General features: G+C 34.8%; 1 protein-coding gene and 2 long non-coding RNA genes across 3 annotated transcripts; all 3 read right to left on the bottom strand.

Moving 5' to 3' along the window:
• On the bottom strand, window positions 1-21,394 carry LOC149478810 (retinaldehyde-binding protein 1-like). The gene is made up of 6 exons (XM_089708936.1): window positions 21,152-21,394; window positions 16,103-16,259; window positions 5,564-5,678; window positions 2,460-2,594; window positions 1,327-1,543; window positions 1-302 (listed from the first exon to the last, which is right to left on the bottom strand). Exons 1-6 carry the CDS (start codon window positions 21,312-21,314, stop codon window positions 148-150), a joined length of 942 nt encoding a protein of 313 aa, XP_089565062.1. The 5' UTR covers window positions 21,315-21,394; the 3' UTR covers window positions 1-147.
• LOC149478812 (uncharacterized) lies at window positions 3,927-5,108 on the bottom strand. The gene is made up of 2 exons (XR_016317372.1): window positions 4,859-5,108; window positions 3,927-4,304 (listed from the first exon to the last, which is right to left on the bottom strand). It is a non-coding gene; the product is annotated as an uncharacterized LOC149478812 (long non-coding RNA).
• LOC149478811 (uncharacterized) lies at window positions 18,002-19,821 on the bottom strand. The gene is made up of 2 exons (XR_016317371.1): window positions 19,042-19,821; window positions 18,002-18,266 (listed from the first exon to the last, which is right to left on the bottom strand). It is a non-coding gene; the product is annotated as an uncharacterized LOC149478811 (long non-coding RNA).
• Window positions 21,395-26,162: the final 4,768 nt, after the last annotated feature.

Below are 26,162 nucleotides of genomic sequence, written 5' to 3'. Positions count from 1 at the left end.
TAAAATTGTCAAATTCATTTATTTTCCCTAACCGTTACTTTGACATGTTTGTTATCGCTAAAGTAACATGGGGCAGCTTTAGGATAAGTTTGAGAAAAGTGCTTTACTAAGTCCACCCCTAAAGTCTTTAATATCACCACTTTTACTTTAGTCTACACTTAATGTTCTGAATGAGCCAGGCGTGCCTAAATACTGTTCGTAGAACTTTTCTGTCTGTCGCTTCGATTCGTCGGTTTTAGCAGCACTCATTTCTTGAAGATAGTCCATAAAATCTTTTTTACATAACTCGTCTAATAGTTCATCTGAAACATTATGAAATGAAGTTATACCTCTATAAAAAAATTTTTAAATTGAAAGTACTACGTTCAAGTAATCTATATCTACAGGGTTACTTGTAAAACACCAGCAACCTCTCAGGACAAGATAGCTAACATCATAAGTAACAACATTTGTTCTACGACTTTTGGCATAACGCAATACATTATTTTTAAATGATTTTTTTAAAGTTTTTATTGTACTCTCCTAACATTTGTAAGTCTATGTTCTATTCATTATCGAAAGGACGACGCGACGCCTCCTTTCCCCTCTCGTTCGCTTCTTGTTTACGTAATTTTTGGGATGCGCGTAGAGTTTATAATATTCAAACGGAAAATTAAATGAATATTTTATATTTATTTTTGTATGAAAATAAAATCTAACAAATTATCAAAAGTCGTAGAACAAATGTTGTTACATATGATGTTAGCTATCTTGTCCTGCGAGGTTGCTGGTGCTTTACAAGTAACCCTATATATTATATAATATTATATAAAACTCAAAGGTGACTGATATAGTGATCTATCAACGCACAGCCCAAACCACTGGACGTATCGGGCTGAAATTTGGCATGCAGGTAGATGTCATAACGTAGGCGTCCCCTAAGAAAGGATTTTAGAAAATTCATCCCCCAAGGGGATCAAATAGGGGATGAAAGTTTGTACCATGAAAATTTATCTTTTCCACGCAGGCGAAGCTGCTATCTAATATATTTAAGTATTATGTTTTATAGATTGTGTATTTTGATGATTCAAAAGAACTTCCGAAGGAAAACTATTTGAAAGAAAAAGTTTGAGCGTGAATACTAAAGTCTGAATACTTACTACTAAATATAAAAAAAAAACTCAGGTCCGACGCAAATTAAAAGTTCTACCTAAAGAGGTAAGTAAATACTGCATAGGTATGCAGTATTAGTGATATAATAAAAATCAATGGCCAAACGCCATAAAATTAATAATATTGCTATTCCAATTTGTCTTGAGTTCAAAATTAACCGCTCACGATACTCACTATGTATTTTTTCCATTGATTTCTCTTTACCACCATATTCAGAAGGTAATATGTCCAAGGGTATATGTTCTGACAAAGAAGCTATATCTTTATGTACGTGGATACGGTTAACCAGCTTCTCATTCAACACTTGCTTCACAACCAGGTTTATGAAGGTTTCAATCGTTTTAGATGGTGACAGGAAATGTAGGCCTCTGATGCGGAAACTATAACCCTCCTAAAAACATATTAATACAATAAATATGTTCCAAAAAAAGTTTAAAGTGTATGCGTGTGTTAATTTTTTTTTGCTAGTATTTTAATTACATATATAAATATTATTCTGAGATTGCGTATGTGTAGTGGTTCATAGTTGCTATTTAACTCTTATATAGAATTTATTTGACTGAAATTTGGTATGCTGATGGGTTATGACTTGGTGATATAAGTTATACGGATACGTAATTACAATAATAATAATACAATTACAATAACTTTATTTTTCAAAATATTAGATACATGTAAATTGACAACCCTTGCTCCCAGGATTCCCTGTGTCGTGGGAACAAGTTTCTTCCAGTGGTACTACATTTTATTCCTTAGGCTAAAAAATATACTATTACAATTAAAAATCTTGTATTTTTTTTTCTCATGAACTACTGATCCGATTGGAAAAAGTATTTCGGTGTCAGATAGCCCATTTATCGAAGAAGGCTATAGGCAATATATCATCATTGCAGTATATAAGTAAGGACCCAGGAAAGAGAAGAATTTATGAGCAAAAGAGGTGTGAGTGGTAGGAGTTTTCCATGTAAGAGGTCTACTTTCCGGGTTAATTATGGTTCTAGCAGCTGACTTATGAAATTTTAAAATGAGTGAATTAAAAATAGCTTCCGTACACTAAGTTGACCGGTTTCTAAGTACAATTGCTTTTCAATTTGCAATTATCAATTATCAATCTTTGCAATTATCTTTAAAATTTATTTTTATCATCTTCATGAAAACTTTCTCAGATGGTATGATTAAATTTTAATTAACTTTACCTGATGAAACATTATAGTCAGCGCTTAAAAAGCATTTTCAAACAATTATTAGGTACAAAGAGAAACCTAACATATAGAGTCAAAAATATTTCCTAAAAATAAAATACTCACAACAATAATGGTCAGTGCTTGTCGTAGTTCCATTATACTAATATTCTTAAGCAATTCCAATATATTCGCTTCTCGATAATCGAACAAGACGAGAACACCATTGCAATAATCATATCGTTGTAGATACTCGCATAACTGTAAATGAATTACATAGGTATACTATAATCACCATTGAATATATAAATATTTTAAATATTATTTTTATTTATTTTTCCCTATTTCTTATTTGTGGAAACGCGGTGCAAAAGATACTTTTTGTTACAGTACATTAGGACTAGAAATTGTATTGTTGCGTCTAACGTTTGTTTTTTCAACTGTCGTTTAGTTTTCAGTAATTATCTACACTGGATACGTTTTGGGTATGAGTCCAGTGCAAGTAATTGCACATTAGGGATAGCAATAGCAGCATTGGATTAAAATCCATGTCACAATCAGTTTGTAAAGTAATTGTAACTGATTTCTATTCATTGTGTAATAGTTACTAATACAGTTTAAGCCTTAAGGTCTGTACTGAATGTATAATCTGGATCTGGTAGACAGGGCATACCGGCATAATGCACCCCAGTATAGAATAATATAATAATTCAATTTTGATTTCGCAACTAATTTGATTATCTATAGCAATTTATAGACATAATAATATCGCCTTGCTAACGTTATCAAGGTCTATACAATGTGCTTTAAAAAGTACATAATTTTATTTAAAAACGACAATAATTTTTTTTTATTTTTTTAAATGTAAAATAATCGTGGATCAGAATTTCACATTACCACAAAAAATAATCCTGCATTAAATTTGCTACATTGATTCTGCATTCTGATTCCCAATATTTAATGTAGGTACCTATTCAAATTATATTTTAGCCTCTTTATTTAACGGCATTTATAATACGACATCCGATACGATATACGATATGGTCAAGTAGGAAAAATTGCAAATCAGTTCAGTTGTTCTTGTATTAGAAAAAGTTTAACTAACACGACTTTCCTATATTATACTTATATGACGGCGCGCCGATAATTACTGTACTAAATAATAATTATCTAGCATAGTTGATTTCACGTGGTTAAATTGTTTGTTTTGATTGTCAATGTCAAAGTCATTGAGATAATATTAATAATGGAGCAGACACCACGAACAAAATCTGTGCGCCAAGATGGCGGCGCGGGGCGCGCGAATGACAGCTAGACAGTCATAGATTATGCGATGTCACTGACTCACCGCTATAGAGGCGACACTTTGTTTCTTTCTGTCTATTTTATTGGGTGCCACTCCTTACATGCACGTTGACTTGAAATTTTCTTTGTACTTACTTAATATTTATTTCAGATATAAACTGACTTTACTACGCGGGGCTAACAATATCTGGCATATAATATAGGATGAGGAGGTTCAATATGGGCTATGGGAAGTTTCATTCCTTACAAATTGAGCCTTTTTTAGAAAAAAAATAAAAGCCGTGTAAAAATTGTGTTTATTTATATTTAGTTCATCATCCTCAGAACATGTTCCCGGCTCAGAAATTGCTTGTATTGTTCCAGTACTATTGTAGCACACCTTCGGCTAAAATAAATATAATAATAATAATGTTAGTGATGGCTAAAATAATATTTTATTTGTTATACAAATCCGTAAAATTTTATTATTATTACTAACATCAATACAAGGAACAGCAGACTTCTTTAGAATACGCCTTCCCGCTTTTGTGGTATATTTATCCTCATCGCGAAAATGCAATGAACAGATGCTAGTTCTATCGGATGGTAACCAGGTTTTTTTCACTGCGGTTGTTTTGGACAAATTTTACCCATTTTTCCCTTTCTTCACGACCCAGACATGGAAACCTTGAATAGAAAAAATATTAATCTCTGAACTAGCGGTCCGCCCCGGCTTCGCCCGTGGTACATATTTCGCAATAAAAAGTAGCCTATGTTTTTTCTCAGGGTCTAAAGATTGGCCAAATTTCATCAAAATCGGTCCAATAGTTTATGAGCCTATTTATTACAATCAAACAAACAAACAAAATTTTTCCTCTTTATAATATTAGTGCAGATAAATAAATAATAATTCAATTATACGTTCAAGTCAGTAGCTTATACAATATCAATTAAAATTGATTAAAATCAATTAACAAAAAAAAAAATTGGTGATTAAGTAATTGATTTTCATATTTCATGATTTCACCTTTTTTCAATTAACAACCAGTCTATGCTTTTCTAAATATGTAAAATTATTATTTTATACTATAAAAATATACGCCAGCAAATATTACTAACAACACTTATTTCATGCCCAATGTCATATCTTAAATTTTTAATCTATGACAAATGACGCAAAATGTCGCCCGCCAAAAATTTTGTTCTAACTAAGTTTTAAAAATTATTATCTAATTACTTACTGATTGAAAAGTTATTCCTTTGCACTTTTCCGTATTATTTGTATTATTTGTGCAATATCGTAACACACACGTAGGCATATTTGATGCGTTTCACTTTAAAACAAATAAAAAATGAGCGTGACGTTCGCGCCAATGAGCGAGCAAGCGACTGAGTGCAGTTACGCCACATGACGTATGTTGAGTGGAACATAAGTGGTGTAGGCGGTATCGACTCCATATTAATATTATCTCAATGGTCAAAGTATTATGTTGTGTTGCCAGTAATGAAAATATTGTGAAGTAAGGTTGACACATGACATGATAAAAATAAGAGCGGGTAGTCCCGAATAGGGTAGTGGGTTGGCACGATGGTGACAGCTGACATTCTACTGTCAGTTGTGCACAGAGGCGCACGTGGGCGCACGCGTACTAACCTATTGGCTCTTAATCTGTTTCCATCTTGATTGTTACGCAAAATTAAGTAGTACTGTAAACTTTAATAAGTATCTGATTGGCGTTTGAGAAAATAGTGAGTTTATTTCGGTGTTCCCGTCACTACTAAACCACCGCTATGTCTGATAACGGAGATCATACCGCCGAGCCTTCCGACGTTCCGTTATACATATAGAATTTAAAAATATAATATCTCCATTTCAAATTAGACATATTACCGTGCTAACAATCCATAAAATGTACATAATATAAACTTTATGAATAATAACTTACCATAATCGTGAATTTGTAATAATTACTGAAACTGCTTTCGAAACGTTTTCCTATGTTCCTTAGCACGTACACGCGGTAGTGGTCCTTCGTGAGTTTTGGAAGGAAACCATCGATACTGAAACGAGATTAAATATAATTGTTAGAAATTTAACAACACAGTACAGTCATAGAAGTCCCGTGCCCCCTAGTGAAGTATGGAGCAGATGAATTATTATGCATACATCAGAAATGTCTCAGTCTGGCAGGACACAAAAGCCTGATCACCTACTTCTCCCTAAAGAAAAATCGATCAGTGAAACAGAATTATTCTGTTTCACTGATCGATTTTTCTTTAGGGAGAAGTAGGTGATCAGGCTTTTGTGTCCTGCCAGACTGAGACATTTTTTTTCGTCTCCACCGAGAGTCGAACCCGAGTTCCCTGGGTACCCTAGTTCTACGCTCACGCGTTAACCACTGAACCAAGGAGGCGGTCAACAGGTAATAGAGATTGTGGCTCCCATAAGTAAAGTTCATATTGTAATGTTAGTGGCTGCCATAGTGTACACTGTACACACTATCTATACAATATATAATATTATAAAGCTGAAGAGTTTGTTTGTTTGAACGCGCTAATCTCAGGAACTACTGGTCCGATTTGAAAAATTCTTACGGTGTTAGATAGCCCATTTATCTAGGTATATAATATTATCATCTTGCTAAGACCAACAGGAGCGGAGCAATGCGGGTGAAACCGCGGAGCACAGCCAGTACATAAATAAAGAGCCTTAGTAATATGGAATAGAAAAAGATCTTTTTCTATTCCATAATATTATGTTTTTCATGTTATAGATCCTCATCCCCAAAACATTCGCATTTAGGGCAAAGAAAAAAAACCATAATAATTAAAAAAGTGGTTAAGATAAACGTACAACACTGTATAAACTGTACACTATGTAATTGTTTTTCTATTAAAATTTATTATGTGTGACTGGAATGTTAACTGGTTTCCTACAAGTTTTTATAATGAATGTTTATTTAATTAGCTGAGTTTCTTTTTTTAAGAATATAAAGTTATCTATTATAATATATATTATTCTAATAATATCATTAGCGTTTTATCTATTAATGATAATTATTAGACGTTAACTATGAAGCGTGTTAACTATAAAAAATGTTATGTTCAACTATCTTTATCTAATACTTCTTATCAACAAGTTTTAAAACACAAGATTTGGTCTAAGTTATAACATGATGAGAGTTATTGATTGACATTATAGACCGGGAGATACTGACACAAAATTTCGAGTCATTTGTAACAGGATGGCGGTTCTACAGGGGTCTTAGTACGCAATGACAAAAAGAAAAACGATGGCGTGAACGCTGGTACCGGCGGCTTAATCGCGTGGGCGTTAGTCGAACTCGTCGGAAAATAGCGAAAGTCAAACGATTTGTAACAGTATGGCACTTATTTTTCCTGTAAGTTTGAGGATCAACAAATATAAATACAAAATTTCAAAGATCTATGTGTTGGAAATCTTCACTTATATAAATTAATAATAAATTAAGTTTTCAAGTATGACAGCACTTTTTCCCCCTACTAGAAGTATGGCAAATATAATAATGGTCACATTTTATCAAATACTCTCCAAAAATCCAAATGCAATACTGGTACAAAAAGTTTGGCGAAATAAAATTTTTTTGCAGATTTTCGGCGGTATGGCGACCATTTGGAATCGTCCGAAAAGTATGGCATGGCGATTTTCGTAAATGGCTGCACGACGATAGTTACCTGTGCAAAAGTTAGCCTGGTACAAATGGTTGAATGATTGTTTTATTTAAATCAACACATTCGCGTCGGTATGGCGGGCTGTAAGTCACACCGGAAAAGTATGGCATGACACTACCGCCTACTACTTTTTTATGGGCTATCGGTAAATTCTAAAATTTTTGTGTTACAAATCGTTTGACTTTCGCTATTTTTCCGACGAGTTCGACAAACGCCCACGCGACTAAGCCACCGGTACCAGCGTTCACACCATCATTTTTCTTTTTGTCATTGCGTACTAAGACCCCTGTAGAACCGCCATCCTTGTTACAAATGACTCGAAATTTTGTGTCAGTATCTCCCGGTCTATTAGGTATATAGGTACATAATATAAAACCGCGTACGTTTATTGTTTAGTTTGGTAAACAGTAATATCACAGTGTTCTGATGATATGAAAAAAAAACTTAACTTATATCACTACATGGTATAAAACAAAGTCGCTTTCTCTGTCCCTATGTCCCTATGTCCCTTTGTATGCTTAAATATTTGAAACTACGCAACGGATTTTGATGCGGTTTTTTTTTAATAGATAGAGTGATTCAAGAGGAAGGTTTATACGTATAATAACATCCATTAAATAGTGGAGAAATACTGTTATTTTTGAGGTTTCTAATGTGATGTCGTAAATAATTACATTTTTTCCGCTTACATTGCAAACGCAGGCTATGAGTTTTATCAAAATAATGTACTAAGTATTGCACACATTGAAAAGGTCTACATAAAAGTCCCTGATGGTATATGTCTATCTCTTATGGATAACCCACAATAACTTTTTTTTGTCATTTACTTTTTACGACATAATAATGGCTAATTTTTAATAAACAATAATGGCTAATTTTCGAAGCGATTTTAGCCAATACAGCATTAATCCTTAACCAATTAAATACCTTGAATACATTGTTCATTTAATATAGATCTATATGGCCCTTTACACCGTATGATTTAAGTGAATATTTTCGAAGATATTACAGATTTAAAAATTGCGGGACGTAGCGTTTGCGGCGGTACCGGCCGGCCGCCCGGTGCGGGTCGCTATGTTTATATATATATGTATGTATTATGTACCTACAACGTTCACAGTTTTTCTGTAGTGTATTTAGTATCAGCATTGCACCCGTGCGAAGCTGGGGCGGGTCGCTAGTATTATTATAAAATATTTTTTAATTGAATAATTATTACGTCTTAACTTCCAGTCTTAATTCTTTAAAATAAATAATGTTATACCTACTAGACAATTTTCCTCATAATATACGAAAATGTGAAGTTTAATTTTTACAATAATATTAATTTGTAAAATTCTGAGTTCTGACTAACGCCGACAAAAAAGTGATCACGCAAAAAGTACCTAACATGAATATTTGCAACTTTAACCATCTAAAAGTAAATTTAATAAACAATATTTTTTTGTATACGACTTTTAAAGAATAAATTTATGTAGGTAGCGGTCCGCCCCAACTTTACATATAGAACGTTACATTTTCTCTCCTTAATAACCATCCTCGTACTTCAAGGAATATTATAAAAAAGAATTAACGAAATCGATTCTGCCCTTCTCGAGTTTTGCGCTTACCAACACATTTAGCGATTCATTTTTATTAGGTACTAGCGGTCCGCCCCGGCTTCGCCCGTGGTACATATTTATGTTTTCTCTACATAAGAACCATCCTGGTACTTCAAGGAATATAATAAAAAAAGAATTATCGAAATCGGTCCACCCGTTCTCGAGTTATGCGCTTACCAACACATTTTGCGATTCATTTTATATTATAGATATTGTTAACTATACCCCCACAAAATGGCAACACTGTGTCGGGTAGATGTATAAAAGCAGTTGTTAACTAGTACATCCTCCTTTTTCGTTTCGCGGCTTCCAAGGCAGACGGACATCTACCCGGTATACGTGAGCCATTTTGTGTTGTGTTAATCGTTTATCTTTACCTGAATTTCTAATGTATAAGTGCAGTACGAATTACCTGTCGGTTGTTTTGAACTATTGATTTAATTTTGTTGTAATAACAATTAAAAGTTTGGATAAGTCTCGTGTGCGTGTTTTTTTTTAACGAATTACCACTTCTGATTCTAACATCAGAAGTGGGATAGTGAACTCCATAAGCCCACTTGTTCGACGGTCGTTACATTGCGTACGGCAGGTAGTTCTAGTGCACTTTTTTTTTTTTTTTTTCTTTTCTTATTTTTACATTTCCTTTGTTCTTTTGTGTTTTACTTTGGTTGATCTAACTTAACCGCCGAATAATAAGCGTGACTGTGTACGTGTGAACTTTTTGTGCTAAATAATGCCGCGAAGTAGGTCACGTGGACGTACTCGGCATCGTCAAAATGGCTCGCGTGAAAGAGACGTATCGCGATCTCGTAATAAACGTAATAGTTGCCGTCGGTCGTTTTCGCACTCGCGTAGTTCTTGCTCAAGCGATAGTCGTCGGTCAGAACTCGCATGCAGCGCGTCACGTCACTCGCGTCAATCTCGTGATACAGTACCACGTTCCCACCGCCGTCGCGACCGGTCCCGTAGCGCCGCTGTACATCGTTCTCGCAGCGCGGTGCGTCATACAAAACGATCTCCTCACTACTATCGCTCGCGTCAATCTCGTAGCGTTTCAAAGTCTCGTCATTCGCATAAGACATCGCGACGTCATAATCGTGACCATAAAACGAGGACTCCTTCACCGCGGCTGATGACTCCAGTTCAAAGCGCGTTGAGGTCTGCCCTTCCCATTGAACGTGGTGAGCTTCGTGAATCGAGATTGATAGGAAAAGATCGCGCCACGAATTCGACTATGCGTTGTTCGGAGACGTCCACTCTTGCTCAGGCTATTATCGACGCAGTAAAGGCAGTTCAACCCGCGCGTGCGGGCAACTACTTCGTCTCCAACTTCGACCCTACCATAAACAATATTGATGTGTGGTTCGAAGAAGTAGACCGCGCTAGGGAAATGAACGGGTGGTCAGATCATGAGTGCTTATCCCGAGTAGCGAACTGTTTGAAGGGCGACGCTAAGGCGTGGATTAGCGAATGGGTCACCAACGATAGGACTTGGTCTAACTTTAAGCGTGAGTTTAAACCGCTCTGCCCCGCTAAACTCGACTTTGCTAATATCCTTTACGATACTATGAATAAAACCTCGGACAAATATAGTACTTACGCTGAATATGCCCGACGAACCTTACTCCGTTTACGTATTGTGCAAGGTTTAAGCGACGAACTACGCATACTTATCGTAATAAGAGGCATTGTTAATCCCCAAGTACGCGCGGCCGCAGCTAACGCTGACTTAAACCCCGACAACGTAGTATCATTTCTGTCAATCTACACAAAACAAAGTCATATTAAACAGGAAGCCCGTAGTTCTGCACCGAAGCCGCCGTCTAGACCACCAAGGCCAAGTTATCATGATAAAGAAATTAAGTGTTATACTTGCGGCCAACGAGGCCACTTACGCCGCGATTGTCCTAAAAGAACAAAGCCTTCGGCTAGCAGCGACTCTAGTAAACCTCGCGTCGAGACTCGGAGTTCCACGATCGTTTGTACATTCTGCAAAAAGCCGGGACATACAGAAAAAGATTGTTTCACTAAGAATCGGTCGGAAGCCCGCAACGAGCATAGAATTAACTTGTGTTCGGATTCTTCAAACTATTCTCAGAAAAGCGACATTACTACCGCCGTTGTATGCGGGGTGCCAATGGATGTTCTTATAGATAGTGGAGCATTAAATGTTTCGTTAGTCTCTTCGGCTGTATTGAAGTACCTCCCTTGCCAGCCAAAATTTCGTCGGTGCGTACTTAAGGGAATCGGGAACAAGGAATTCGTATCCACCTCGTACGTCACAGTTTACATAGAGTTCGACGGTATATCGATCGAAACTGACCTCACTGTGGTACCGTCTTCACTCATGGTAACCCCGATTATAATAGGGACGGATGTATTAAACAGAGACGGTGTGACCTATGTGCGGACAAAAGATCGTCAGTTCTTTTCTCATTCGGCATCGAAAGCCCGTGTTAACGTCATTAGAGAACAGCCAGATAACATTGAAATAAACACACCACTACACGGTAGCGAACGCGAAGCGTTACTTAGCGTAGTTAGAAAGTTTTCAAAATATTTAATTACCGGTACGGCCGAAACTACTGTCAAGACTGGAGAGATGGAAATCAAACTGACCAGCTCGACACCCGTAGTGTACCGACCATATAAACTGTCCTACCAAGAGAAACTGAAGGTTAGGGAAATAACGGCGGATCTTTTAGAAAAAGGCATCATAAGGCGCTCCACATCAGAATACGCTAGTCCAATCATACTAGTGAAGAAACGCGACGGCTCTGATCGGCTTTGCGTAGACTTTCGAGCCCTAAACCGGATTACGGTGAAGGACCGATATCCTCTCCCGTTAATAGAGGATCAAATAGACAGGCTAGGAACTCATGCTTTCTTTTCGAGCTTAGATATGGCTTCTGGCTTTCACCAAATTAAAATTAAAGAATCGTGCGTCCACTTGACCGGTTTTGTAACACCGGAAGACCACTTTGAATATTTAAAGATGCCTTATGGTCTGGCAAATAGTCCCATCGTCTACCAAAGGATAATCAATGACACACTACGTGAGCACATAAACGCGGGAAATACCCTGGTCTACGTGGACGACGTGCTCCTACTAAGTGACACCATTGAAGAGGGCATCGAACTGCTCCGAAGGGTGCTAGGAACTCTTACAGATGCAGGATTCTCTATCAACTTAAGAAAGTGCTCGTTCCTAGTTACTGAGGTAGAGTATCTTGGCAGGATCATTAGTAAGGGTCAGGTGAGGCCGAGCCCACGGAAGGTCGAAGCCTTGGTCAACACGAGTCCACCAGAAAACGTCAAGCAGGTAAGGCAGCTATTAGGCCTTGCTGGTTACTTCCGACGTTACGTCAAGGGATACGCTACCAAGACTGCTATTATCGCCCAACTCACTCGAAAGGGCTCTGAATTTTCGTGGACCCCGGAACATGAAAGTGTCCGCCAAGATTTGATCAGGTACTTGACAAGTGAGCCAGTTTTGGCCATTTTTAACCCTAGATATCCCACAGAGGTCCATACAGACGCCAGCAGCGTTGGTTATGGAGCTGTCCTACTACAGATCCACCCGGATGGTAAGAAGCACGCAATTGCTTATTTCAGTAAGGTGACGCAGGGTGCCGAAAGTAAGTACCATTCGTACGAACTCGAAACGTTGGCCGTAGTGAAAGCACTCCAAAACTTTCGTCACTATCTAGTGGGATTGAAATTCACCATCGTGACTGATTGCAACGCGCTGAAGGCGACTGAGCGCAAGAAAGATCTGCTGCCACGAGTTGCAAGGTGGTGGATTTATTTACAAGACTTCGATTTCTCAATGGAATACAGAAAAGGGGTGCTTATGCCACACGCAGACTACCTCAGCCGCAACCCGGTTACTCGAGTAAACCACATACAGAAACCTCGTAACTGGGCTCACACTGCGCAAGAAGCGGACCAAGAAACTCAGGACCTGCTTCAAAAGTTACAAGACGGGGCTCTAGACTCAAACAGGTATGTGGCTCGTGACGACCTTCTCTATTATCGTTACATGCCAGTCGGAGAACAACCACGCCTGTTGTGTTACATACCCAAAGGACATCGGCTTAGCCTTCTGCGGATATTCCACGACGAGCATGAGCACATCGGCGTGGAGAAAACTATAGACCTCATCCTGAAACACTTTTGGTTTCCTGGCCTGAAACAGTTTGTGACCAAATACATCTCCCATTGCTTGACCTGTATCTCGAAGAAACGAATTCCCCGGGCACCTCTTCAATACATCACTTCATGGGAGAAACCAGACACGCCTTTCCACACAGTACATGTTGACGCATTGGGGCCACTACCCGCATCTGGAGAGTACAGATACGTCCTTATCATTGTCGATAGTTTCAGCAAGTACTGTTTATTACACCCCATGGTCCGTCAAGACGCTGAGGAGCTCAGGAAAGTTGTCACGCAAATGATTTCGCTATTTGGTGTGCCGAAAGTCATGATAACCGACAAGGGACGTATGTTTGAGTCAAACGTGTTTGTCAAGTGGGTTAATGACCTAGGCTGTGACCTGCATCATATAACACCCGAGATGCACCACGCTAACGGCCAGGTTGAGAGGTATATGCGCACCGTACTCAACATGATTAGAGTAGAAGCCAGTCAAAGAAATACATCGTGGACAAACACGTTGTGGAAATTACAACTCGTTATTAATATAACGAAGCACAAAACCGTACAAAGCTCCCCGCTAAATCTCCTCATAGGAACCGAAGCAACGACTCCGGTGATTCGCGCTTTAGTGCGAGACGTGGCGATCGAGAACTCGTCACCTAACAGGGAAGCGCTCAGAGAACTCTCCAGGAGCAGAGCACGACAACTCCTCGACAAAAACCGGACTGAACAAGATGAGCGTGAGAACCGTCGAAGACGACCACCACGGGAGTTTAATGTAGGCGACCTCGTGTTCGTAATAAAAACTTCTCAGTCCACAGGCAAACTAGATTCGGGGATGCGAGGGCCCTACAAGGTGGTGAACATCCTGCCTAGCGGCCGATACGAGCTGAAACTCGTTAGCGGTGACTACGGGAAGAAGACTCAAGCCGCGGCACAGCATATGGTGCCCTGGCGTGGCGAGTGGTGTCCCGAAGCATGTGCCGCATTTTTTGATGGTGAGTACCATTGGCTCGTAGCGATCCAAATCGCTAGTCGAACCCTGGCGTTGAGGTATTGTCTAGTCGCTGGCGTATCGTAGTGATGTACTTCACTAGTCGAACGAGCGTAGATATACCGTCAAGTCGCCGTCTGTATGTCCGTAGTGAGTTGCCTCGCTAGTCGGATTTGAGCGTTGACGAATTGTCAAGTCGCCGACTGTATTTCCGTAGTGAGTTGTCTCGCTAGTCGGATTTGAGCGTTGACTAATTGTCAAGTCGCTGTTTTACTAACGAGTGCGTAGAAAAGTATCCAGATGTTCTCTAAACTAGCAAATTGTTACTAAGTCACTGAAGCCTTGATACCGCTCTAGTCGCACTGGCGTTGTCTGACAAGTGTTAAATCACGTATACGGCTGTACATTGTGTATTAGAATCCTTGCATAACCTGTAGCGTTCGAATCGCTAGCCAGGAGTACTGGACTGAAACCCTTCAATAGCAGGTGGCTGTAGACTACTCCTTATAATTTCAGGTGAAGCCGAACCCTGGGAGACCATTCAGCCATCAACGTCTGCTGCAGATGCCGTGCGGAGGTCGCTCCCTGATGAACATGTCAACGATGGGAGCCGGTCATCGAGATCGACGGACCAGTGACGCCCCTACCTAGCCAAGTGGGATTGTCGATGCCACTACTGGACTAGGACGTCATCACAATCAAAAAAACAGGATCGAGGACGATCGGCTGTCAGGAGAGGCCGTGTTAACTATACCCCCACAAAATGGCAACACTGTGTCGGGTAGATGTATAAAAGCAGTTGTTAACTAGTACATCCTCCTTTTTCGTTTCGCGGCTTCCAAGGCAGACGGACATCTACCCGGTATACGTGAGCCATTTTGTGTTGTGTTAATCGTTTATCTTTACCTGAATTTCTAATGTATAAGTGCAGTACGAATTACCTGTCGGTTGTTTTGAACTATTGATTTAATTTTGTTGTAATAACAATTAAAAGTTTGGATAAGTCTCGTGTGCGTGTTTTTTTTTAACGAATTACCACTTCTGATTCTAACAATATAAAGATTTTCTGGATTTTTTTCACATAAGCTAAGTATAAATCGTGTCCGCTTATCTTTTGGAGTATTTGTATATATAAACAGTTACAAGGCCAAAAATCTAATAGGTGGAGGTCAACGACTTTAAAACTTGATTGGAATAATTTTATGGGAAGTTCTTACAAAAAGCCCTTATAAATAAAATGTTATCTAAATTCATAAATAAGGTTATTATAGTTATGGTTAGCTATACCACATTAATCAATAATATATTTTCTTTTCTAAAAAACTGTTTTTACAGTTCACGAAATAATTGTAATAATACGAATAAGTTTAGGTACCTAATTGCGATTATCTATAATTCGTGTATGAAAACTGATGAATATTTAGTTTAAGTCTGAAGTCAAGGCATAGAAGTCGCCCCAAATTAACAAAACCGCCCAAAGTAAAATTGGTAAAAGAATTTACTTACAATTTTAAACACAAAATAACACAACAAATCAATCTTTCTATTTGTTATCAGCTAATGTTATATGTTTTTTTTTTAAAGGCACCCGTCATCACAGGGTGTTCGCGCCCCCTCTGGATTATAGTCCAGAGACATTTGCTTTAATTTATTTTTTGCACGAATAATATAAAAATGCAATATAAAATACTACTTTTAAACAAAATAAAAAATACTGGTATAAATTACGAATAAAATGACTAAAATACAATAATTGCTTAAAATACTATAAAATATAAATACTAATAATATTATAAATGCGAAAATTTGTGAGGATGTGTGTGTGTTTGTTACTCTTTCACGCAAATACTACTGAACCGATTACAATGAAACTTAGCACACATATAGAGGGTAACTTGGATTAACACATAGGATATGTTTTATCCCGGAAACCCACGGGAACGGGAACTATGCGGGTTTTCCTTTGAAAACGCGGGCGAAGCGAAGTGGAAATCTAGTATATTATATTCTATACTCACACAATATCTTTGTAACCTTTGACAAGATATCTTGGGTCGTGGATTTCGAAAAACGCAGGCATAAGGGTTCTAAATGTGCAGGTTTTATCCAATTTCTTCTTTACTTTTTCTGTAGAACCCTTGCAAATAATGATGGCTCTTTCTAGGTATTCTCGAGCTACAACCAGAAAAAAAAAACAATAATTATTAAAGACATATTCAACATACAAAATAAACACAATTAAATTTGTTCTTGACTAATTATACGATCCTAATTGGTGGTATCTAATGTCTATTTTATATTGTGGTTCAAAAGCTCTTTTGATAGAGTGATCATAATTTTGGGAAGACTTCACTTCAAGATAACGTTATGATTATTATAAATCTACTAGATACTATTTTGGATAAATAATTTAGATTGACTCTACACACTATTGACGAATCTAAGTTACCGCCATAGACTTTGAACGAATTCAAGTGCTAGATAATTCAATAATATGTTTAGATTTCATTTTTTTATTCAGTAGCAGTATAATGCTAATTATTTACTCAATTTACATAAGACACAAGCGAGACTATGTTAATTATTATAACATTTTTTGCAGTTTCATAACTTTTTGTTATCAAGATATAAACCTTCAGATTCACAGTACCTATAGCTTATTTACATTAACATATTTTTTTTCGAATATTACATTAAAAATTACTTTTTTTTTTCATTCAAGTGAAGTCCTGTGTTCTCTTGTGAGGAATGGGGTAGATTTTCACAATTTATCGACTTTTCTTTAATGACAAGAATGATATGTTTCCTATTATAGCTTCCCAGACTGTGAGTTATGTTATTAAATTTTACTGTGAATTGAACATCGATCAATTTAGATAGAAAGTAACGCTTTAATTATTTTGCCTAGAAGTGGATTATTCTTATTTTAATATGGTTTAAAACCTTCGTTTTCTTCTTTATTTCACGTGTTTATAATATAATTACAACAATTAATAAAACTGTTTTTGTATGGAAATATACTTACTTCATTTATAATATTATACAGTGTATTAGTCAGAAGCGTGCGAGTAATTGTTGTTTTATTTTACATTTTTTATATCCCTAAACAATAGCTGCTGTCAATGGCGCTAATGCAGGTCGAGACTAATGGCAGAGAATAGAACAAACGAAGGAATAGAAACTGCTATCGCTAATTATTGACATAAGTTCATGACATTTTAGTAATGGTTCGGTCACACTACCAACGATGACGACGACAACGACCAAAATTCCCATCCAGACAAAATTCGTTCAAAATAAATTTCCCGTCATACTGGTACTCGGAAAGAAAAAAATTTCGAGGTCAATTAATAAAAAATAGGTTTTTTGCGATTTTCGCCGAGACGGTAAGCTAATCATATAATTACCTGGGACCAAAATTATAGATCATAAAATTATCTATAAAAAACTTCCAATACATTTTTTTCTAGGAGCCACCGTTTCTACGAAAAATCTATGTTTTCATTCATTATTCGCAAAAAAAAAAATCCAATCACCAGAACGACACGAAATTCCTATACTTTAGTTTTAAGTGTGTTTTTCAGAATTTTGTTAAATTGCGACTGGATGAAAATTGTCCGTATTTAAGCAAAAAGGAACCACCCAGCAAAAACGCACTTCTGAGATATCAAAGGATTTACAAAAACATTTGCAGCTCTGTTAGATGAAGTAAAATTAAAATTTATTTTATTTAAATTCATTGATAAATTACTTATTTAAGTATGTGTATATAAATTTGCTCTGAATATTCTTAAACTTTCTAGATAATTAAGAAAATGTGCATGTGGTTCCTTTTAACATTTATCAATTGATAGGTTTTCTCTTATACAAAAAGGAACCACATCCCAGGGATTTCATGATATAAATGAAACTATGTATTTATAATATCGTAATTAAAGCTTTAATTAATAAAATACATAAAATAATACTTATATAGGACGTTTATTCGACGTTATCATCAAATTGGATTTCGAAATCCACCGTGTCTAGTCCATCTATGTGGTCTTCTATTGCATCATCACTAATGAGACCGTTATAAAAACTGTGCATCTTGTGGAATGAGATGTAATATGCACTGAATATCGCTAGAAGGTGAAGAAAGCTTCTCCAGAGGCAGCGACGTATAAGGTTCTTCGTTATCTTCTGTAATAAAAAGAAAAAAGCTTTAAATCAAAATAATAAAGCCGCGTGGCTTTTATACGTAGGTAGGTATATGGCGACAGCAAAATATTATTAGTTCTTATAAAGCCGTGTCCCTACTAGACGACTAAGTATGTTGTATGTACATGCGCCATGTACAAAAAACTGGCTAAGTGCGAGTCGGACTCGCGCAATAAAGAGTTCCGTACCTTATAATCACGGCTTATTGTATGGGAGCTTCTTAAATATTTATTAAGCTATTGCATAGCTTCTATCGCGGGCCTTGAGCGCGGGGACCGAATCGAGAAATTCCGTTACGAAAAAACCTCACTCCGACGGGCTCGGAGGTGTGGCTTGAAGGCATGCTATGCAATAGCTTTACCGCGGCAGTCCCCGAGTGCCACACGTCTTTTTTTATTCTGTTTTTTAGTATTTGTTGTTACAGCGGCATCAGAAATACATCTAAACGTATTTTACCAAAATAGTAGGTAGGTACCTAGATAATCGACAGTTATTTTTAAAACAGGGTTTAGACTTTAGTAGTTTCATCTCACAATGACAGATGAATCGTAACAAAATGACTCTTAATTCGACTCGCCTTCGTGAACAACGACATTGTCGTTAAAATACGTAAATCCACAGAGGATTCCTCTTGTACTTACTTAATGAACTATCTTCTTAAAATCACACCACAATCGGGAATGAATCAAAAGTGGATAAAGCGTACCTGCATCTCAGATTCAATAAGTACTTATATGCATTAAATAAAACTACTTACCCGTTGTATCTTCATTATTATCTTCGGTGTTCGTCTCCAATGCTTTTCTTACCCATTGCTTGCTTATTTATTTATTACTAAACATTTTCACATTTAATTTTAAAGGTAATTAACAAAAACAATAGAACTTACTTCGCGGAGGAAAAAAACACCGTCGCGTATTCGAACTACTTCGCTGAATGTCACCTATATTGACAGATGTTCGACGTTTTACTTAAAAAATCGGAGTTTTGCACTTAAGTAATGAAATACGTTGTTTAAAGATGAGAAGCATTGTAACAAGTCAAGGCATTTGGTTCCATATAGCGATGATGGTTTTCAGAATGTTTTACAATATTTATTTATGCATAATAGAACCGAATGCTTGTGGTTTTATTTTGCAATAAAAAATTACAATTAAATTATGTATTTATTTTACGCATAACCATACCACAGAAACCTGGTTCCATTTCGTGTATTAAAAATAATTGTTATTAATAGAAATATGTGTAATGTATAATGGTACCAAGTAGGTGTGGATCTGTTTTGTATAAAATGACATGATAGTAATATCGTTTATTTGTTTGAACAAAGCAGTCCCGTGGTGCTGTGGTTCGGTTTTGCTTAATATGGTATTATTCGTTGTTCCTGGTGGTTCCTTTCTGCTTTTAGTATACCTTGTTTCCAACGTAAAAATCATGTGGTTCTTGTTTGTATAAGAATTTAGACCACTTTTGGATGAGTATTCTTCAATAAAAGCAAAAAACGAAATTTGTCGAGTGGTTCCATTTTGCATAAATACGGACAATTATTTTTATGGTCGTCTTCGTTGTTGGTAGGGTGAACAAATCCTTAGCGAAATATCATACGCTTATGACAATTAGTATCGCTAGCGAATTCTATTCCTTTTCGTTTTGACGTTTGTCTCAGCGCCATGGTATTTAATTTGAAGCGAGTTTGGGCGAATTCTTTTTTTTTAACAAACTTAATACACACCTTTCAATTTTCAGAATTAAACCAGAATTTTCCACCACCAGTTTTCAAATAAAAAAATATCAAAACAGGTTCGCCGAGTCATAAGTTTTGAGATAGCAAATCCAAAAAAAGATGGATGGAAAAAAGTTCTCAAATCGACTGTGATTTGTGAACTTCCTCCTTTTTTAAGACGGTTAAAATTAGATACCCACTATTAAAACAATTATAAGTGATGATTGTGTTTTTATATATAATATAATATAATTAGATTGTACTTCATTTTTTAATTTATTATATTAATGGTAAATAATAAATTAAAAAATGGTAAATAATAAATAGGTACCTAACCTATTTATTTATAACTAGCGGTCCGCCCCGGCTTCGCCCGTGGTACATATTTACGTTTTCTCTACGTAAAAACCATCCTCGTACTTCAAGGAATATAATAAAAAAAGAATTATCGAAATCGGTTCAGCCGTTCTCGAGTTATGCGCTTACCAACACATTTTGCGATTCATTTTTATATATAAGAAGATATAACGTCTCAGTTTTCCTTATTTCCAGAGTAGAGCAGTATTTTACTTATTCATAATACTTAGTAACTACTAACTATACTTAAATAATTCCCGAAATCTTTTTCATATTATAAAAATTTTTGTGTTTGTAAAATTTAAAGATACTGATATAAATATTCTTCGATATAATATTACGATCGCATATCCTTTGTATTAAATATAGAGTTTTTATTTTTTTACTACAGAGCATTCTTATGCACGCTAAATAGTTTATTATAGTAACCCATATATGAACCCATATATCATAATCATATTTTAATCTAATTTGCACGATTTAATAGAATCAAAAAATACAGTACCTACCTATATTAAAATTATCATCCGACTTATTTTATTTTACCTGATATTTATAACTTTTATAGAAAACAGCATAATTACAACTATCAAAATAAAATGTTTTAATAATTTTTTTTACCATCACTTAAATGATATAAATAAATTATAATCTATTATTTTATCCAATTTTATCCATTTCTAAGCAAACATTACTAGAAAGTTTGTGCTTAAATCGACTCTATGATTTAATAAATTATTTATTTAATTAATTTTTAACAACAATGAAACATAAATAAAATACTCACAAAAATCGGTCTTTCCAAAATGGCTCTGTTTTTTAATCCATTCCTCTAATATATCGATGGCTTCGTTTATCCTGGCTGGTGTGTTCAAATTGTATTGTTCCCGAACGAATTTCATAGTGTCATCCCTGTATTCTAACATAGGATTTTTTGGTATACTCTCCATACTTACAGACGGGCACAGATAATGTAATATAATAATATACAAGTACAAGTAACTGACACCACCACGAGTTCAAGAGTGACTGTGCCTTCGACGTTCTATATGATACATTATACATATGTGTCATAGTTTTGTTTTTTAAAACGATCTTTATTATTGTGTAAAATAGTAGTGTGTAAATATATTGTTTAAGAAATTAAATAGGTAATTTCTATTTCTATTTTTAAAGTTGCTTTAAGTTATCTATTAAATTTACTAACTATTTACATTTTATTAAAATAAATACAGAATTTACTTGTTACTAAGAAGTTTGTGATTAAAACATGAATAAAAATAAGAATTATTAATCGTTTTAATAGTTTTATCACGTGAGTTAACTTTATTTTGAAGAAGCATTTTTAAATAAAGTTTCTTTTTTCATTGCTGAATACAAAAATAATAATCTCTTATGATTTATGAATATTAATAGATTATTTTATTCGCAATTAATTATAATTACTGGATATGGTCATAACATTGAATTATAAATTAATATTTATGGAAAATTTAATTTCAAATCATGAAAAGTAGTTTTTAATATTTTTTAAATTTTGTATATTTTTTAAAGTAAAACGGAAAATCTTCATTGAATCATCATAATAATTATCCTTGTTGATTGTAAACTAAAACCACTGACCATGGAAAATAATGCATAAACAGATCTCTACGATGTAATTTAAAAGTATGTGTAATTATGTGAATTATTTTATCAACAAAAAATATTAAAAAACCCAGAGCAGTCTATAAATTTTTTGTCAAAATAGTGTGGTTTGGTTGTCTCAAGAATCAATTTGATGTAATTATCACAATGATAATATGAAAAATACTACACGAAGAAATGTTATTTTGTGTTGACTTAGTGTGATCTGCAATATATATTTATGTAATGTAATGTAGTCAGGTCAAACTATTTATATGAGTTTTAAAATTGATGTAATTAGCGTTAATACAACTGTTTCTATGCATTTTTGATTCATATTCATATTCATATTCATTGTTTGTGTAGATATATATACAAGTTTTATGTTGGACAACTGAATCAATTTTGATTAAACTTTCAATGATACGTAATTGAAATGAATGAAGCAACGAATGAAGTCAATATAAAAACAACATTCGCAATACTAGCAATTGTTTCTTAAATAATATGTATAATGTAAGATAATATTAGATACATAATATGAACATACAGATTGCAAGCTTTCCGCCAGCAGCTTCACCCAAATAGTTCCTGTTCCCGTGGGATTTCTCAGGTCTCAAGCTATCTCTGTACCAAATTTGAAGTAGATCCATGCAGTACTTTTTGAGTTTAGCCCGGTCATTCATACAAACAAAGATACAAAAATTACAATTCTTACCTAGGTAATTAAAATTTACTTGTGTATCTCATGGTATCATGGTATCTCATGGTATCTGTCGATGAATTGAATATATAAAATATATTTCAAATATTTTGATATAATAAAACGATCAAAACTAGGCTATTATATTATGTATTTTGAATAAAATAACATGTTTTTAATAATAAGTAAACACTTATGTTATACCTAAATAAACAAACTAAAACAACAAAAAAACCGGTTTAATTCGGTATTTATTGGTAGAACTTATTTATTACGCATTAAAGTAAATAACACGTTCTATTTATTTAGATTAAATTATCGCCCTACATTCTTTATATGTAAGTTGAGCTCTCTAGATGTTCTCAATAAAGCTACATTTTCCTTATTTATTAAACCTAAATTATAAACTGTATGTAAAAGCTAGATTTTTAATACAAAAATAATATTCCAAATTATCGTATTATGAATTAAAAAAAAGAAAATGTTGTGTGGTTTTATGAAACCACGGTAAAAGTGAAACTTAGGCACAAAATTATCGTATTTGTACGATAATTATCGTACGGTTCGACCGTCACGCGACATGCGCTACACAGACCAAAAAGTTTGAGACGATGTAATAAAAGTTTCACTTTAAAAAAAAAATAGATAAAAAAATGCTTATTAAGCTAGAAAAATAGGTAGTTAAAAATATAGCCTCGTGATCAAATTTTTTCTATTCTTTATAAATTTATATTTATAAAGCATTTGAATGCCGTAAAACCAAAAATATCAAATTCAGTAAAAAATATTATGTTAAACGGTCTAGCACAAATCACATTTTACATAATATAAAGGATTATAAGTAATTGCTTGATGTAAAAAAAATATTGTTTACACCGAGATTAATAATTTATAACAACAAGCTTACGGTTCCGTAACAATATCATCATCATACGCCCATATGCGCTCCCACTGCTGGGAAACGGGCCTCCTATGGTGGTACAGGCCATAATATTATATTGCAGTCACTTTAGAGGTTACCTAGGTATATTGAGATGCCCAGTATACCACGTAAAAACTTGTATTTTTGCATCCTAAAACTGTTCTCAAAATACATTTAATTGGTTTGTCGCAACTTGCAAGTTTCATAATTAGGGTTCAAAAAATCAAATTACTAATCACAAAACTATAACGTTTTAAAATACATAAAATACATAAAAAAAAGTTCAAGTTATAAAAAAATGTAACATGGAAAAGTTGTAGAGAATTCTCTACAATATTGATAATTAATAAAAATGGTGTAAAACCCATAGAAAAGGAGAAATTCGATTTTTACAAAGAAAGTTTTCCCATTGGACCATCGGATCGGAATGATGAAATAGAGAATGTTTAGTTATAACTTTATTTATAACTAGCTGTACACCGCGATTTTACCCTCAGTGCTCCGCTCTTGTTGGTCTAAGCGGGATAATATAATATAGGGGATGGGCAATCTAACACCGAAATAATTTTTCAAATAGAACCATTGGTTCCTGAGATTAGCGCGTTCAAACAAGCAAACTCTTCAGCTTTATAATATTATAGTATCTGTAGATCTATTCTTCATAATTAGATATCATTGCGTTATGCTAGTCTCAATAGAAATCGAATACAGTGATTAAAATACGGTAACTTGACCAATTGTTCTTTAGATCAATATAAAATTGGACAAACAGTAAGTACCTCATAATCGTAGTTATATCGTACGTGGCTTAACCTTGAGCTGCTCCAATAAAAAGTGGTCACTGATTCACCGTGTAGGTACGTAGCATTTGATACTAAATAATATACAGAAAAACTCAGAAATCAATCGCATATACGCGTGACCTTCTAGTTTGTATAAAATCATTGCTAGTGAACTATTAATTTTTGACATGACCTCAATATTTTTAATGTTTCATTTTAATTGCATGTGTTTTTAACATAAGTTCATAAGGGATTTTATAAGCTTTAAATATGATCTATATGATCACGGTTTCTGATATACAGCCTGGAGACAGACAAACAGACAGCGGAGGCTTAATAATAGGGTCCCGTTTTACCCTTTGGGTACGGAACCCTAAAAAAACAATTCACTTAGTAATCTTATTATGTCGATGACGAAATCGGATGAGATTCTAAATAAACATTTCTATAGGTATCCGATCTGCAATTGCATTTTTATACTTTGAAATTGTTTTCCCTATCTAGTCTATTTACATTAGCAACAAAGTAGAAGCCTATTATAATAATTGTTCACAATCTTGTTACCATGAATACACACATACCCACCACGTAATTATGCATGCTAATGTAAAGAATTCTACTGCTACTGCTGCTATACGGCTGCTATAATACAATAAATAAACAAATACATATTGGAATTTAAAATACGGTATTTGATAGGATTATGACCAACACTCTCATAGAAGGCCCTAATTTGGCCCTAGGTATACAAATACCTAAAGATAATAATGATGAAGAATTTATTAATGGTGCTTCATTAATTTCCAAATATAAGTAAAGGAACATTTCGTGTAGTTTGTTCTAATTTTTAATTGGTTATAAGCTTTTATGACCGTCACCGTGAAATTGGAAAGAAAATAGAGAGAGAGAGAGAGACAGAGAGTGAAAGAGAGACTGAGAGAGAAGGAGTGAGAGAGAGAGATTTCAAACAACTATTGCTTATTATGTTATTGTATGCACTATACGGCACGCATTATCAAAATTCAGCTAGTCCACCGGTTTTATTTAGGGATCTCCAATATTTTGGAATATATAGAGGAATAAGGAGATTTTTTATAATTATTCTGATTCAAAATGCCGAGCATTTGTAAACGGCGAAATAATACAATTTGACTGCGACTTTTTGTTGTCATTAAACTTAAAAAGCTATTGTCAGCGCGTGCTTTTGTGAAATAATTATTTTGATGCTCTTTAAATTACCTAAACTATAAAAAAAGCTTTTTATTATCTTCAAAACTTATACGAAATTTATAGGAACACTTTTCTATACATAAAAAGCGCGAAATATTGTTTATATGTAAATTAATAGAGTATTGAGTAGGTAGTGGTTGCTGTGAATTCGCATAGGGCCCCAGTTTGGAAGTGCGTCATTAAAAATCTACCTGAATTTTTAATTACGCCATTAGCTAAATTTTTTATTGAGATACAAGTGTGGGTCAAAATTCTCTAAAATATATATATAGAGGTTTGTCATACGCTTGTCCTATCTATATTAAAAAAAAAACAAGTACATTTTCATGATATTGATACACGATATTGATACATGATATTGTAGTCACACTTATATAATTAATATTTAAACTAATTTGGATATCGTATTGTAAAAAAAATAATAATAATAAAGTATATTGCCAAATAAACTTTCAGAAACATTATCAGTAAGCGGTAAAAGAGTCCCTGAAAACGTAGAGGGCTTAACACAATATTTTAGTTTTATTGTCTTGGA

The sequence above is a fragment of the Colias philodice genome, chromosome 21, assembly GCF_061535455.1.
Source record: "Colias philodice isolate Cphi_HAF_F1 chromosome 21, ilColPhil1 Martin Lab GWU primary, whole genome shotgun sequence".
Classification (NCBI taxonomy): domain Eukaryota; kingdom Metazoa; phylum Arthropoda; class Insecta; order Lepidoptera; family Pieridae; genus Colias; species Colias philodice.
The sequence above is the reverse complement of the archived record's forward strand: the minus strand, read 5'-3'. Positions and strand labels throughout refer to the sequence as shown.

What these genes read in the sequence shown, in the direction of transcription:
- LOC149478810 (XM_089708936.1), bottom strand. Translation starts at nt 21,314, where the DNA reads ATGGAGAGTATACCAAAAAATCCTATGTTAGAATACAGGGATGACACT. An exon ending in TTTTGGAAAGACCGATTTTT is followed by an intron (nt 16,260 to 21,151) that starts GTGAGTATTTTA and finishes TTCTGGTTGTAG; the next exon opens with CTCGAGAATACCTAGAAAGA. An exon ending in AAAGGTTACAAAGATATTGT is followed by an intron (nt 5,679 to 16,102) that starts GTGAGTATAGAA and finishes ATCTCGTTTCAG; the next exon opens with TATCGATGGTTTCCTTCCAA.